Below are 15,501 nucleotides of genomic sequence, written 5' to 3' on the forward strand. Positions count from 1 at the left end.
TCCTCCCCTGGCCTCTTGATGTGTTTGGAAGAAAAAAGTGAGATGGAGTGAATCTTTTCTACTCCAGTACAGGAACTAACCATTTATGAAGTAAATCAAATTGTATTACAAAATATATTTCACAGTTTTCTCATTTTTTGCCTTTTTTTCTTTATAGGTGATTGGTCTGTTGGATGTGTTCACACCTGCTAAGTCACTGGAAGAATTCAATGATGTGTAGGTAACATCTTTGAAAACTGCAGCCCAAGCATACAATTATAGAAACGTAGGGCTGGAATGAACCTTGAGAAGTATAAACTAGGCCCTTGACTGTGGCTAAACCATCACTGAAAGGTGTTTGTCCAACCTGTTTTTAAAAACCTCCAATGATGGGGATTCCACAGCCAGCTTTTCCTAATATCTAACCTAAATCTCCCTTGCTTCAGATTAAGCCCATTACTACTTGTCCTACCTTCAGTGGACATAGAGAACAGTTGATCATTCTCTTTATAACAGCCCTTAACGTGTTTGAAGACTGTTACATATTCCCCTGCTTTTCTTCTCCCTCTCTCTCTCCTGCTTTCCCCTCCTTCCCCCCCATAAGCACACAAACTACTATAGTAGTGCTAGCTGCCCTTGGTACATGGTTGAAATTTGGAAGGATTGTGAGGATTATAGTTAAATTTTGTTTTGGAATCACAGGTCTTTTCTATCTCTAATTTCTTATTAATCATCTCATCCTTCCTCCTGCCAGTGTAGGATTGTTCCCTATAGTGCTTTTACTAGCACCTTGTCTAGTCTAGTTTTAAACCTCTGAAGTGTTGGGACTTCTTCTACATCGCATGTGAGATTATTTCAAGGCCTAATCATTCTCCTTGTCCAGAAACTCTCACTTCTAATTATATCTCCTTGTTATGCCATAAACAACTCTTTCCCTGTTCTATATTTACACCCTTCAGGTACTAGTAGATGTCCTTTGTATTCCTCCCATCACTGTTTACTCTTTACTGAGCCAACCTATACATATTTAGGCTGGGGTTTTCAAAGGCACCCAGTTCCCTTTAGTGCCTTTTGAAAATCCCCATTTTAGCTCCATTAGTCTCGTCTAATGATGTAAAATAATCACCCTTTTTAAATGACAAAAAAGCAGGAAAGGAGCAGTGCATTCACGAGTTCTTCAAAGCCATAGCATATAGAGTGGGGTGTCCTGGTCAGCTCCCTTTGTGCTACTCAGGCAATGCAGTCGGTACCTGCCTTGGTGGGTATGAGTCCTTTGGAAGAGATTGACTGGGTTGGGAAATTAGCATTTACCTTATCTGGAATGAGACCACCTGTGCCAAGCCATTCATACATTTTTTAAAAGCTATGATCCAGTAGATATTTGTGTCTCATGTTGGATCAAAGATGAAACCAATTAACTTTGAGAAACAGTGAGTCTGTGCCTATAGCTTGAAATTAACCTGGAAAGAGAGTACGAAAGCAGTCTTTTTTGGTTACTTTAGTGACTCCAAAACTGCTATAGTTTATCACCAAATTCCAGCCCCGTATGGAACAGGTTTATATTTCTGGAATCGTGATGTTCCTGGGAATGGCTTGTAGCAGGATACAGCTGTGAGCTGCTGCAAGCAGTTGACAAGGCATTGTCATGAGCTGTATAAATACAGTCTTTGATCCTGACAGATGGAGGGTGAGGCAGAGGGGAAGTGGATAAATGGATATCTAGACCCGTAAATTGTTCTTGGATTCCACACAAGTGTGATTCTGCAGCACAAAGGACAAGAGAGTGCAAAATGCAAACCTAGGACATTACTCTGTTAACTGTTGTATGCCCAATGTGGAGTGCTCTTACAAGTCTGCTTTCAGCTAGTCCATTGGCATATGAAGGATAGTGGTCTCTGGGGACTGTGACCTCCTCGCTGGCTTGCAAATAGTAGCGTTTGACAAATGGGGTATTTGTATTTTCTTCAAAGGCATATTTAAAGCAGATCTCTACTGCTGAGTCTGTGCTCCATTAACATGTCTTGCAGGATTCTCCTAGGTCAAATCCGTTACCAGACAATACTTGGTTGGCTCATTCCTGCTCCTGCTAAACAGGCCAGGATCTCTTGTTTCCAGCCATGAGTCCCTTACATTACTATGCACTAGCTAAATGGAGCCACAATAGCTATTTTATCTTTCAGTTACTACTTGTTTATATCTCTCTTTTGGCTCAATAAAACTACGGTAAGTGTAGTGCCTTCAGCTTTCTTTAAATAAAATAGAATTTGATCGTTGTGCCTCTTTCTCAGTCATCTGGTCTTACCACTTTAGGTCGCCTGCCTCCATTTTGTTTTTCTTTGCCCCTCCCCATCAAAAAGGAAGCAGCCCTTTGGCTTGCACAGTGGCGAATACACTGGTTCAATGGCCAACAATATGGTTGCCATTTTCAATGTTTAGGGAAGAACCACAGCTGTCTTATCTGAATTCCGCAGGTCTAGTCAAGACTTGGGGTAAGCATTTAACACTTTTCTGGGCACCTGAGTCCAAGAACAAGGCTAAGTCAGCTAGAAAGTTTAGAGGTAAAAAGTATCTTATGATGCCATAGTTGAGCGAGCCAGCTGGGTGTTAATTGTGAGCTTGGTTTCAGCACAAGTTAGGCATGAAGTCCTAAGGTTGCACTTTGACCCCTTTGAAGTGTTCAGCTGTGTCATGCTTTAGGACATTGAGGTCACCTCAAGTCATGCTCACTTCCATGCTGGGTCATATTCCCACACCAGGGGTACATGGGTACCTGTTTGTTATCTCCTTCATGTCCTTTGTTCCATCATATTGCCATTGCTGCAATTCTGCATATGGACGTATCCCCTCTGTGCCTCTTTTTCCATCTGTAGAAGATGGTGGTGGTTTAACCACCTTTTTATAAAGCAATGTGATAGAAATGGATGAAAGCAACGTAAGAGCTAGGTGTAACTTGTGATTCAGGGTGCTGTACTAACGCCCGTGTCCCAGGCCCTGATGCATTGACACAACATTCTTTGCTTGCCACATGGAATGAAGGAGATGTTTATGGTAACAAAAGAAATCCCTGTTATGTGGATGCTGCTTAATGAGCCTGAAGACTTTTCAGATATATTGCAGATCTCCACAGGAACTGAATTAAAAGCTACACATTACCACGCCTGAGAGTCCAAGATAGCTAAGGGATACTTATTCAGCTAGACAATCAAGGATTTCCCGAGTTAAGACCAGTGAAGTGCTTTGAACTTAGGCCACACAGAAGAAAGGTCGCAGTTGCCCATCAGCTCAAACCAGACTGAATGAGTGGCGGTATTCCTCATACAAAACTAGCGTTTCTGAATTGGTAGGATACAAATGCACTGTGCAAAAGTGACTATGGCAACAAGGAAAACTGCCCATGGTTTGATGCCCATGATTTTAGATGTGGGTTTGCCTTCAGCAGGGAAGGGTTTCCAATGTGAAGAACCTGGCTTGCATAAACAAGTACAAAACTATACTATAGAAGATCTCCAATTTTTAGATTCTCTCCCACAGAGATTTTTCTTCTGAGCAAGCCAATTTAAAGTTCTTGGGTAAAATTTACAAAAGTGACTAGGAACTGAAATGCCAAAGACACTTCTGAAGGTGGAATTTAAGGTCTCTTAAAAATGTTACTTCTGGTGTTTTTAAGGTGCTCTTGATGCCATAATATAAACATCCGCCTTCAGGGTAGAAGTCTCTGCATTTATGCGTGGTTGCTAATTGTCGGAGACTCATCCCCCTTGGGTTTCAGAGCCTGGGCTCTAGCCCGAACAGGAATGTCTGCAATGCTATTTTTGGCCCCATAATTTGACCTCAAGTCCATTGACCCTGAGCTCTGAGACTCTCTGCTGCAGGTTGTGGGGTGGTTGTATTTTTGCATTGTCGACATACCCATAGGCTTCTGATGGGGGAGAGATCTCCAAGTTTTATATACTACTATACAGTGAGAGTTTAATGTAATTGGCCCCTGCCATCCTTAGCACTGTAAACAACATCTGTACCATTCAGAATTTGACAAAACCCTTGCTTCTGAGCTTGGTAAAGGACCTTTGCTACCAGAGGGAATAGGGGAGAATATACAGGGACTCCTCTGCTCATATACTACTTCATAGCAAAACATTGTTATGTTCTTTATGGGTTTGTGGCAGCAATGTCTATTAGGAGAAGCACTACAGAATCAGCAGAGTCCAGAGTATCTTATTTGAGGTACTGTGGGAACCAGCAGAGAAGATTGCTTCCACAATTACAAATTAAATTGAAACTTTAAAAAATTTCAGCACGGTTTTTTAAATACTTAATTTTATGAAAAATACTAAACTTCTGAAGTTAGGTGGTTTTGGGCTTCCTAATGTAAAACTATTACATTGCAAATGGTCTTTCACAATCTGCTCTTTCTCTTGGATGTACTGAATCATGTCTTTGGGTATATTTAGAAGGTCTAGAAATGGTACTCTGTCTGTCTGCACTAATGGAAAAAGAGGACCAAGTCAGTATGAAAGTATAGTGAGACTGTGTGGGGGCATAGCTTCTAGTTTCACTAGAATTTATTATTCTTTGATGTAAATTTCTTACTGAGAAGAACAAAAATAGAAAGTATTGGGGGGTTTTTTTGTGCATTTATATTTGGATGGCTGGCCAGCTACCTATTGTATCTTTGGAATATCATTACTAAGGTGCATTTATCATTGACAGTAACTAGCAATAATTAGAGTAAAATCCTTATACAGAAAATTATTGTTGGTGTTTAAAATACAATTTCTTGGCTTTTTAATCTCTCTTTGTAGTTGTTACAAGGTGGGAAAAAAAGGCAGACTCTATGGACCCCTGAACACCTTTATTGTTAGGGTGTCATAACTGAGGAAAACCTTGTCCAATCATTTTACATTTGGTAGACCCACATCTGCATTAGTAAATTTTGCCAGAATAGCTAAATCAGCAAATCCTCCTAGTGTAGACTCAGTGTATCTTATTTGGCTCACCGAACATATGGGATTGAAATAATGTAGTCCAGGACTTCACAAACCAATATTTTTGCTTGTTTGTATGGATATGGGTAGTTTGGAAAGTAGTGGACACTTCATATCCCAAAGAAAACTGGCATTCAATTTCATGCTTCAGGATATAAGCCGACATCGCCACTGGGTCAGGAAGAAGTTTCTTGCCCCACCCACTATTCCATCCCATAGTTCAGCATGGGTATTCTGCTTTCCTGTGAAGCATTGGTATGGCCACTCACCTGGACTGGCAAATGTCCCAGTATGTTCTCGATGCCATGGAAATGAAGAAAATTGCTCTGCTATTTCAGATATTTCTTAGTTGAGGAACGGTTATGGAAAGAAAAGAGGAGTCTTAAATGGAGCTGCCTTTTAGTCATCTGTATTGAACAAGAAAACACGTTGTTCAGGAGTGTGTGAGGAACAGGAAGGATGTCTCCATAGTGGTCAGTTATTCTAATATCCTGTTCCATATGAAGCAAAGCTTCATTTAAGCCCTGTGGGAATGCTAGTTTGCTTAGTAATTGTCTTTCGTGGGAGAAAAGGGTATTTCCTGGTGGCTCTCCCTGTCCACCTTTCCTTTTGTTTCTAGGTACCTGGTGACCCACCTCATGGGGGCTGATCTGAACAATATTGTGAAATGCCAGAAGCTCACAGATGACCATGTACAGTTTCTTATATACCAAATCCTTCGGGGTCTGAAGGTACTTGTACCAGTCCTATCAAAATACTGAGGAGATGGAAATTCCTGAACTGTACAATCCCCCTTACAGAGATTAACATGAATGGATTGTGGAGTTTATTCACTCTCTTAGTTCATGTAGGGTAACCTTCTGTTGCCCTTTCTCCTGTCCGCTTAATGATTCAGTATTGTTGTAGTGCTCCACCAGAAACTCACAATGTGAGTACATTCTCACATTATGCATAGCAATGGGCTGAGTCTGGAAGGTTATGAATAAGAGCTGTTCTGTGCACTATCATAGTGGATCTTTTATCCCTGCAATTTATATCATTATTCTAGTTTCATTGTTGGTAACAGTGAATCCTTCAGTGTCTGGAAGGAGACAGACTAAGTGTCTTTGTGCATATGACCCTTTGTGCATATGACCCTTGGAAGGCCTATGCACCACTTAAGTCCCATTTAATTCCTACTGCAAATTAATTGTGTGTGCGGGGCGGGGGTTAATATGCTCTAGTAGTAAGGACATGGGAGGATGTTTACTCCATACTGATCTGTAAAATATCTGTCATCTTGTGTTACAGTACATCCATTCGGCTGACATAATACACAGAGTAAGTATTTGTACTAGGATAACTTTGTTTAAAATGTATGGAAATCAGTAATTTAAAAGGTATGACATTGAATCCGTTCATCACAGCAGCTTTAGAATTGGGATGAAAGCTTTTGGGGAATATTGCAGGAAGTTGTCTTGTAGTGGGGAAAATGACATTAAGATTCCTGGGTTCTGTTCCCAGCTCTGCTTTGACTTGCTGTGTCTTTGGGTAAATTGCATTACTCCTCTCCATTACCTTAATAGAGGTATTGAGGCTTAATTAGCCTTTTATCAAAGAATCTTGAAAAGACTGACTGCTGCTTATACAGAAGGCCTATGAGAACAGCAGAAAACTCAGTAAAAATTGGCTCTAGAATGAGACCCCCTCCCCCCCAAAAAAAGTTGCATTCTTATTTAAATGGTTGTTAATGCCAAATGCAGACAATGCATAGACTCTGCTGTAACTGCAGCTAATATGTTATTATACAAGGCTGATGCTAATATTGTTTCCTTCTTTTTTAGGACTTAAAACCTAGTAACCTAGCTGTAAATGAAGACTGTGAGCTGAAGGTAATCTGGTGATAGTATGCACTTAGTTTGACTTGTGGTTTGAGTAGTTATGGTGGACATTGAAGATGCAGAACTTACATAAGCAAATCAGCTTCTTAATAGCTCAGCTTAAAATGCCTGGAATACTTTAGTCCTCACCTGTTGTATATTTTCAAGGGGCTGAAAGGAGGTTTGTGCAAAACTTCTATTGAACTTTTTACGTGTTGTGTGAATTTAGCGCTCATGAGAGTAAAAGCTAACAACTCTGGCTTGGAATTGAGGACAGTACAGTTAGAGGCAAGTTATGCACACACAACTCTGCGTAAATGCTGATACTCGAGGTCTACTGTATTTTTGTCTAGTGCCTTAATTTGTGTTCCATAATCTACTCTTTGCATCGTTCCATCCAGTTCTTTCTCCACCCAGTCTCAAAACTGCCTGATTATTTGTTCTAAAGAATTTAGGTTTCATTTTTCCATTACAACAACGTGCAGCTTTCTTTTGTTGTTCTGCAGATTCTGGATTTTGGTTTGGCCCGGCACACGGATGATGAGATGACTGGGTATGTGGCTACCAGGTGGTACAGGGCTCCTGAGATCATGCTGAACTGGATGCATTACAACCAGACAGGTACATTAGCAGAGGGGTTCTCATTTTTTATCGTGTAGCTCTCATCTTGATAGGGATTGTTTTATGGACACTACCCCCCCTCCCCTTCCATTTGTAAGTGCACCACTGGGGCAACTATAGCAACTGTACTTGAGTAAAGCTGAATGGGAGGAGGCAGCGTTGTGTGGCCAGCCAGCTGTCCATGGACCACAGCTTGAGTATCATTACATTAGCATTCACAGGATTTCATTTAAATAATTCACTTACAATTCTTGAGATTATAATGAGCAAAATATCTGGCCTCATAGATATTCCTCTCATTTTGCCAGGTCATGACTTCCTATAGAAATAGATAGTATAAATCTGCTCCTTTGATTTCATAGCTCTTATTTCTTTTTCTGTTCTCCTGTCACGCTCTCCTCTTTACTTGTGCGTACATCCCCCTGAATGTTTTTGTGGCTTTCTCTTTCCATCTGTTTCCATTTGGGTATGACAGGAGTAAGACCAGGCCCTCTTGCAGCTGTGCAAATCCATCCCACAGAGATCTGTCTGCCTCGAACAGGCTTTTCCCTCTTCCTCTGTGGACTTTGATGCCTGATGGGCATTATGCCCAGCTGGGGAAACTTTCATCTAATTTGGTATTAGGTTTGCTTCGTCAAGTATCAGCTGATGGTCACGGAACATTGTTGGCTGGCCTGGGACATGGTATAAGTTGTATTTAACGCCAAAGCATGGAGTTATTTCTACTTATTGAAGAAGGTAATTCTGTTGAGATTTTATTTTTCCTAGACTACATTTATTTTTTTGTTTTTGTTTTGTTCAGTTGATATTTGGTCAGTGGGGTGCATTATGGCTGAGCTGTTGACTGGAAGAACATTGTTTCCTGGTACAGACCGTATCCTTTTAAAAACTTTATTTTGTCTTTTGAAATGTAAATTAGAGCTCTTCACTTTCACACATTTCACAAGGAAATAAAATTTTCAGTGATGACTTTTTGTGCTCCAGACATGGCTAGGTGTGTCCCACATGAGAAATCATTACTGTGCAAAAGGAGGCAGAACTCTTCCTCTTTATTGGTACCTGTCATTACTAGAACTATCTTGTTGTCAATTGCTGGGAGTCCCACACCTTGTCAGCCTGGCAAAATTATTGCGTTCTGGGTTTGGTCAGTGGCACAATATGCCCCATATCCCTATTGTATCCTTCTTGTGCTTATTGCAGATTCCTTACAAGTATAAAATATCCCTTATTTCTCAGTAAGGTGACCTTCTCTGTGTGTTTAAACGGGGTGCTATTAAAACAGCGATTCTTCTGCTTCTTTAGGTCAGGGATCCCTTGCCAATTTGTTCCAAATATCCAGCTCCCTTGTCAGACGCTTATTAATTTTAATCAGATGAGTTCCACTCCCCCTTTTAGTGTGTGCTGGGGCAGATATGAGGGCTCAGGCTCTGGTAAGACTTGTTTCAGAATTGTTTTGATAGCACCAAAGTGGCGTGGGTGAGATCTTTTGGCAAACCTACAGGAGAGGGTAACTTGTTCGGAGGAGAATAAATCCTTTGCAGGAGCATCTTAGGACAGTGGTCACGGGTCGATTGCCATCGACTGGTCAGTCCTAGAGGATCTCCCAGTCGATCGCGATCTCCAGCAGCACAGTGTGGCTGCTGCTAAGGCAGACTCCCTGCCTACCCTGGCTCCATGCCACTCCCGGAAGCTGCTAGCGCAGCCCCGGGGTGGGGGTCTCCCTCCGTGCGCTGCTCCTGCCTGCAAGTACCGCCCTCACAGCTCCCATTGGCTGGAAGAGCTGCGGGGGCGATGCTAGCAGAGAGGGACAGCATGCAGACCCATGGGCCCACCGCAGGGGCGTGTTGGCCCCTTCTGGGAGTGGTGTGGGGCCGGGTTAGACCCTTAGCCTCGCTGCACCCACCACCGACCGGGTGCCGCCAGACGTAAGTGCTGCCCAGCAGAAGGCCACACCCCAACCCTCATCCCTGAGCCCCCTCCCGGGGCCTGCACCCCAAGCCCCAGCCCTGACCCAGATCCAGCACCTTGTACCCCCTCTTGCACCCCAACACTCTGCCCAAGCCTGGAGCCCCCTCCCAGAGCCAGCACCCCATACCCCCTCAACCCCCTGCCTCAGGCTCAGCCCAGAGCCCCCTCCCACACTGCAAACCCCTCGGCCCCAGCCCAGAGTGTGCACCCCTTCCCAGATGCCAGCCCCCTCCCCCAGCCCAGTGAAAGTGAGTGAGAGTGGGTGAGAGCAAGTGACCGGGGGTGGGGGGAATGGAGTGAGTGGGGCGGAGGTGTGGGGAAGGGGCGGGGTAGATCCTGGGTTGCCCTTAGATTAAAAAAGTGATCTTGGGCATAAAAAGGTTGGAGACCACTGATCTAGGAATATCTTCCCCAGGGAATTAGAACAAAAAAACCCTACTGTTTGGAACAAATTGGTGTATTTCAAAGAAAAAACCAAAACTTTAGTACAGCCATTAAATGACTAGGGATAAAAATCATCCCTGGCAGAGGTGATTGAGTAACATCTAAATATAGGGATGAATTTTGCCAGAGATTAACCACCTTTCACCAAAACTCCCCCCACACCATACTCTCGATTGTAGTGTGTCTGCATAAGCACTAACATTTACATCTGTTTACTAGAACATATTGTCATTCAGTTTTCTATTAATGTTTAATATGTTAACTTCCTATTTAATATGTCATCTTGGAACACACTTTCCTAGGTCTTAAAAAAAACCAAAACCCAATTGCTTTTTTCCTTTCATTACACTTGTCACCTTATGTTGTATGTTTTCTCTTCCTCCTTCAGTGTGTCTAACTATTCCATTCGTCTTCATCTCCTTGTTTTGCATTATCTACTTCCTTTCGTTCCCTACTAACTGTGATCTTACTCATCCCTCTAAATTTGCTAAATATGCTCTCATTCAACGTCAGTCATCATCTCTCCCCTTCTCCTCTTTTCAGTTCAGTTGGGCTACTTGAACCCCAGTTCTGCTTCTCTCTCTCTCTCTCTCCTCCTCCTTGTCTGGGGTCTAGAAGGGAGAAATAGACAAAAACTACTGTCTCCCCATTTTGACTACCTAATTGCTGGCAACCAGTTTATCAGGTGGTCTGGCTTGGACATTTGGCTTTTTGCTGCAGAAAAAGAAATCAGAATATCTGTATCAGCAAAAATATCACTGCTGTTGACATTTGACCCTGGAAGCAGTGGCACCCTGAATTCAGAATGTAAATAGGAGAATACTGATTCAGAGTCTCTAACAAAGGTTGCTTAAACTTCAGGTGCTTCAGATGAGGTCTCTTCTGCCAGATGTAACCAAAAAAGCTACAAAGACGTGTAATTAAAATGTCTCAAATAGGATTTGCAATATAAGAGAAGCAGTGTGGCCTAGTGGATAGAACACTGGACTGGAACTCTCGGGACCTGGGGCAGCCACTGGCCTTCTGGGTAACCTTGGGCAAGTAACTTCAGCTCTCTGTGTCTCATTTTCCCCCTCTTTAAACTGGGGATGTTACTTCCTTTATAAAGTGCTTTGAAATCAACTGGTGAAAAGTGCTGCATAAGAGTTAGATGTTTTGTTAAATGCCAGGAAATAATTCTCAGTGTGTACTTTACTGTCCCGAGCAAAATAGATAAATCTCTCCTTCCAAATCTGAGAGACTTTCCTCTGACTTTTTAGAATATGCCTTATAGGCGTATAACTACTGTGCAAAAGAAAGTTTGATTTTAAGAAATCCTGTCCTTTCCCGTGTCATGGTAAGGTACTTTACTAGTTTATATATATTTCCTGCAGATACTTGCAATTCTCTATCTTGAACGCATGCATTCTTTCACACATATTGATAATTTGTCACATCATGATGCTTTTCTCCTAATCAAGGCTTCATTTTTATATAAAGGTATTGAGGCCCTTCCCACACCACCTCCACAGATTACTATAGAAAGCCTATAGTAGTTCTTTGAGCATTGCCTGCATGGATCCCCACCTTAAGTGACATGTATATCCTATGTATGTGAGGTTAGCACATTCTGGAAAACAGTATCTGTTGGGGGTTATGTGTGTACCTTACCTAAGCCTTTACGCCCCATGCCAAAGATATAAAAGGGGGCTAACACCCTCCCAAACCTTGACTCAGTCCTGCATAGACAGCAACAAGGAACTAAAGGTAGTGACTCACCCAGATCTTCTGCATTTGTTAAGATCAGTGCCCTGAACTCCCAACATGTTCAGCATTGGGGGTTTATTATTCAAGTGATTAGCCATAGTTTCTATAATTATACGTACGGTGGGAACATTAAGTCTCTCAAGTGTTATCTTCGTCTTGGTTACCTCTGGGGTGAAATTCATAGATCAACTGTGAGGTTCTATAGTTAAGAAAATCTTTTTTGATGAGGGAAGAGTTGTAGGGAAATTGACAGATGCAGAAAATTTTGGGGTGATGGGAATAAGATCAAGGATTGTATTTGACTGAAAACCTTAATTTCTCACTACCACACACAATTAGATTAATCATTCACTGTCCTCTTGAAATTCTGTCATTTTCAGAAAATGAATTAAGTGATTTCAGATATTTGTAATCTTCCCTTATGTTTAATACTAATATTTGTGCTTTTACATGCATATTTTCCCATTGATTAAAAACATTTTTATCACCTCTTTTTTTCAATGTGACTAGTCCACACAAATAAGAGAGGAAGCTGATTTGCTGTTTTTCCTGTACAAAGTACTGTCATGTGCAAAAGGAAACAAACATTTCTTTCACTGTTGGCAATCTTGGATGTTTGTTACAACAATATAAACAAAATTATATTTCTCTGACTGTTAAATTGACTGTATCCCTTTAAATTCTGTGATGAAAATATATATTTTTGCCATCCAATCATGTGCTGTTCTACAGAAGTTTCATGTTGAAAACGAACCATTTGGAAATTACATGGTCTCTTGGTACATTTTGCTCTGCTTGTCTAGTCTCTCAAGTATTCTTTGGACATGCTTTGCTTGGATAAGCTCCTGTAATCTTGCAGAGTCTGCTGCTGCTGCTGATGATGGAAGATTGATTGTTTTCTGCATTTCAGGATCATTGGGACTTGAGTCCTCGGAGAGCCTGTGGCGATCCCTTTTGAGGTTTGCATGCTCTGCTTTCCCTTTCCATACACTACTTTTCTTGTGAGTGTTTTTTTGTTTTGTTTTTCTTGTTTTTGTTTTCCTTTTGCTTTGTGTGTTTACTAACTTTGTTAGTTTGGTGTGTAACTGTTCAGAGTTGACTTCACTCTGGCACCACTTGCCCCATTAGTTAAGGCTATGCTTGTAATTCAGTGGGATACAGATGGTAGGCCTAAACTAGATGTAATAGTTCACATGTTTGCATGCTGCAATGTCCACTCAGCACATTAGTTTTGGTTTTGGGAGCTACCAAGGTACTTGAAGTGTAATACACTTCGGAAATTTCTGGTAACTTCTAATACCTTGCTGTCTTCTGAGAATAGGGTTGACACGGCAGATGGCACACTATGTGCAATAGCGTCATTTGCACACCTGTGTTCACACGCCATATCAAAGCCAGCACTCTGGGTTTGTTGTGAATGGGTAACTCAGTTAAGGAGTTCAGACCCTAGCAGTTCTTTTTTTGATCATCTTTTCTTTATCAGGTAAGATTGAAAAATAAGAGCATCTTAAAATTTAGACACAATTAAATATTTTTCTTTATTTATAAAATTATATATTGGATTTGTGTTTAATAAAAAAGATCAAATCAATTTTGTAAGTGCCAGCTATTTAAAAACTCAATAAAGTATAACTACCAAAATAAAAAAATGCTTCTGACTCTCACTTTAGTTCAGTTCTTTCACACTTATAAATCAAGCCCTTTTAGTATCTTAAAATAACACTGGGCAAATTTAATATTAATATTTCACTTTTCTATCAAGATTTAGATGCCAAAATACTTGGGCTTGTCTAGATTAGGGATAACTGTGCAGGTGTATCCACACAGGTGTAAACACACTGATGTAGATTTCCCTAAATGGTCATGTCCTGCATTTGTACATTATACATGGTTATCTTTTCTTGCAATCACAAGAGCACAGCAATGCTCTAGTAGTTTAGGACAAAAAGTAAGGATCTTGTTCAGCTAAAACTTCAGGGAATATTTAGATCTTTCAGAATACTTTTGACATTTTGAATTTACTCAAGACATCCAGGGCATCACTGTTTCTCTTAATAAAAATCATGGAGTCTTTAATGATCACAAGTGGTCATGGCCTCTGTTTTGTCCTTAGTGACTGGCTATTATACAGAAGGGTCCTATGATCCTGTTAGGTCTTAAACTCAATGAATCTACATTTACAGCAACTATTCCCATATTTCTTAATGTGCATAAACATACAAACTTCATTCTGGCTCTGTATTTCAACTTCAGTACCATAATGTCTCCTTTTGGGTAAGGTGTTTTAAATAGCGGCCTTAATCCATAATTCTGATAGGCGTAAGCATGATTCTGAAACACACTTAAAAAGGAATTTAAATTAAAAAATACAAATAAACCAAAGAATATCAAACTCAAAGTGAAGGCACGCAGGCAGTCCTTAGCTTGCAAAAGAGCATGAGTGAAGGGTGTAATGGCTGTCTTAAATTGGCTTTCATCAGGGCCATTTAAATATAGCTGATTGTATTAACTATAGCAGTCTTCTGCTATTTATATGACAGAAATGTCTGCTTCCATTATAAGTTTTGATGCCTAAGAGTTTGCAATTCAGTGATTACAGTAAATCTGTCTAGGTACATGTATGTGACCATTAGCTGTAATGTTTGAGTTCCTGTTTTGATTCAAACTTGATAAACAGTTTAATCAACGTGAACTTTTTGATAGTAAATGAAACATCAACTCATCTGTTTGTCAAAGTATATTGTAGCATAGTTTTTTTTATCCATTTTAGATGCATTTATTGTAGACCAAGCTTTAGTCAAAGTATGGCTTTAACAAGTAGAATTGGACATGCAAGGAGTCCTTAATATCAGCAGATGCATTTTGGGAGTACAAGGCTCCTTTTTAAAAATAAGTATTTGAAAAACAACCCCTGAGCATGGGCAAAAATTCATTTAAATGTTTCCACCACTTGAAGACTTTTGTAGTAAGAATTGTACTCTAATATGTGCAAAATGATGTAGTAAGAATACTCAGTAGTAATGTATGCATTGTGGCATTTGAGTAGAGAGATGCCATGTAGTGAGATACAATTGCAACTGCATTTATGAGATCAGAGTGGCATTGTTTCCCTTGCCGTGAGCCATGCTGCCTAAAAAGATTATCTTGTATTTAAAGAAAGCCACATAACTATGTTAATGTAATTTTAAGGGTATGATATTCCAGAAACAAACTTGAATGGTGTAGTGTGAAATCACTAATGGGATTTGGACTGCAGCATATTAGAGCAATTTAGAGATGGAATAAGATTGCTCCCAATTTTTAAAAAAGTTGACTTCCAGTCTGGCTCTTTATTCTTGTGATTATCAGACCTGTAACAGTATTTTAACAGATTTCTCCATGTACATTTTTTCAGATTTCTTAAAGATTTATTTTCTACCTTTTCAAAGAGAGCAGTTGTCTAAATGACCCGATGGTAGCTCTGTTTTGGACTGGGCATTGTGTCTATTCTAGATCAGCAGTCCCATTGGAAGCACAAAGCTTTTCATCATACAAATATGCAGCTTTGGGGACTTTCAGGCCCTATATGTGCAAAGCTTCTGCCTGTTAGTTTTTGTTTTATTTTGGCAGCAGTGTTGAAATAAGATGATGTAGTCCGCTTCATATTTTCTAAAAGAAGCCAGTAGGAAGTAAGCACCCTCTGCTGGCTATGTTGGCCACTTCAATGTTCTGCAGTTTAGCGTGCAGCATGGGAAGTGGGAGATGGGTGCACCAGGTCAGTTGTTAGGTTGCTAGGACAACTCTAGACAGCAAGCAAGTTCCAGTCATTCTGTGACATCCGGAGTTTGTCACAAGTGGTCAGACTGTCTCAGCAGTATATTGCAAATGGCCATGTATTGTTGCATACTAGCACCTACACT

At 40.7% G+C, this 15,501-nt stretch overlaps 1 protein-coding gene across 7 annotated transcripts in view; it reads left to right on the plus strand.

Annotated features, from left to right (window-relative positions):
- MAPK14 (mitogen-activated protein kinase 14) overlaps positions 1–15,501 on the plus strand; it is a 50,322-nt gene that overhangs the window by 24,333 nt on the left and 10,488 nt on the right. For 3 of the 7 annotated variants that reach the window (XM_043533408.1, XM_037884756.2, XM_037884755.2), the window contains exons 3-8: positions 158–216; positions 5,584–5,695; positions 6,255–6,284; positions 6,788–6,835; positions 7,330–7,444; positions 8,247–8,318. In XM_043533408.1, coding sequence (XP_043389343.1) covers positions 158–216; positions 5,584–5,695; positions 6,255–6,284; positions 6,788–6,835; positions 7,330–7,444; positions 8,247–8,318 — 436 coding nt within the window. Of the gene's footprint in view, positions 1–157; positions 217–5,583; positions 5,696–6,254; positions 6,285–6,787; positions 6,836–7,329; positions 7,445–8,246; positions 8,319–12,512; positions 12,604–15,501 lie in introns of all 7 variants that reach the window. The other 4 variants (XM_043533406.1, XM_043533404.1, XM_043533405.1 and 1 more) reach the window with 3 other exon arrangements.

This window comes from Chelonia mydas, chromosome 21, assembly GCF_015237465.2.
Source record: "Chelonia mydas isolate rCheMyd1 chromosome 21, rCheMyd1.pri.v2, whole genome shotgun sequence".
NCBI lineage: Eukaryota > Metazoa > Chordata > Testudines > Cheloniidae > Chelonia > Chelonia mydas.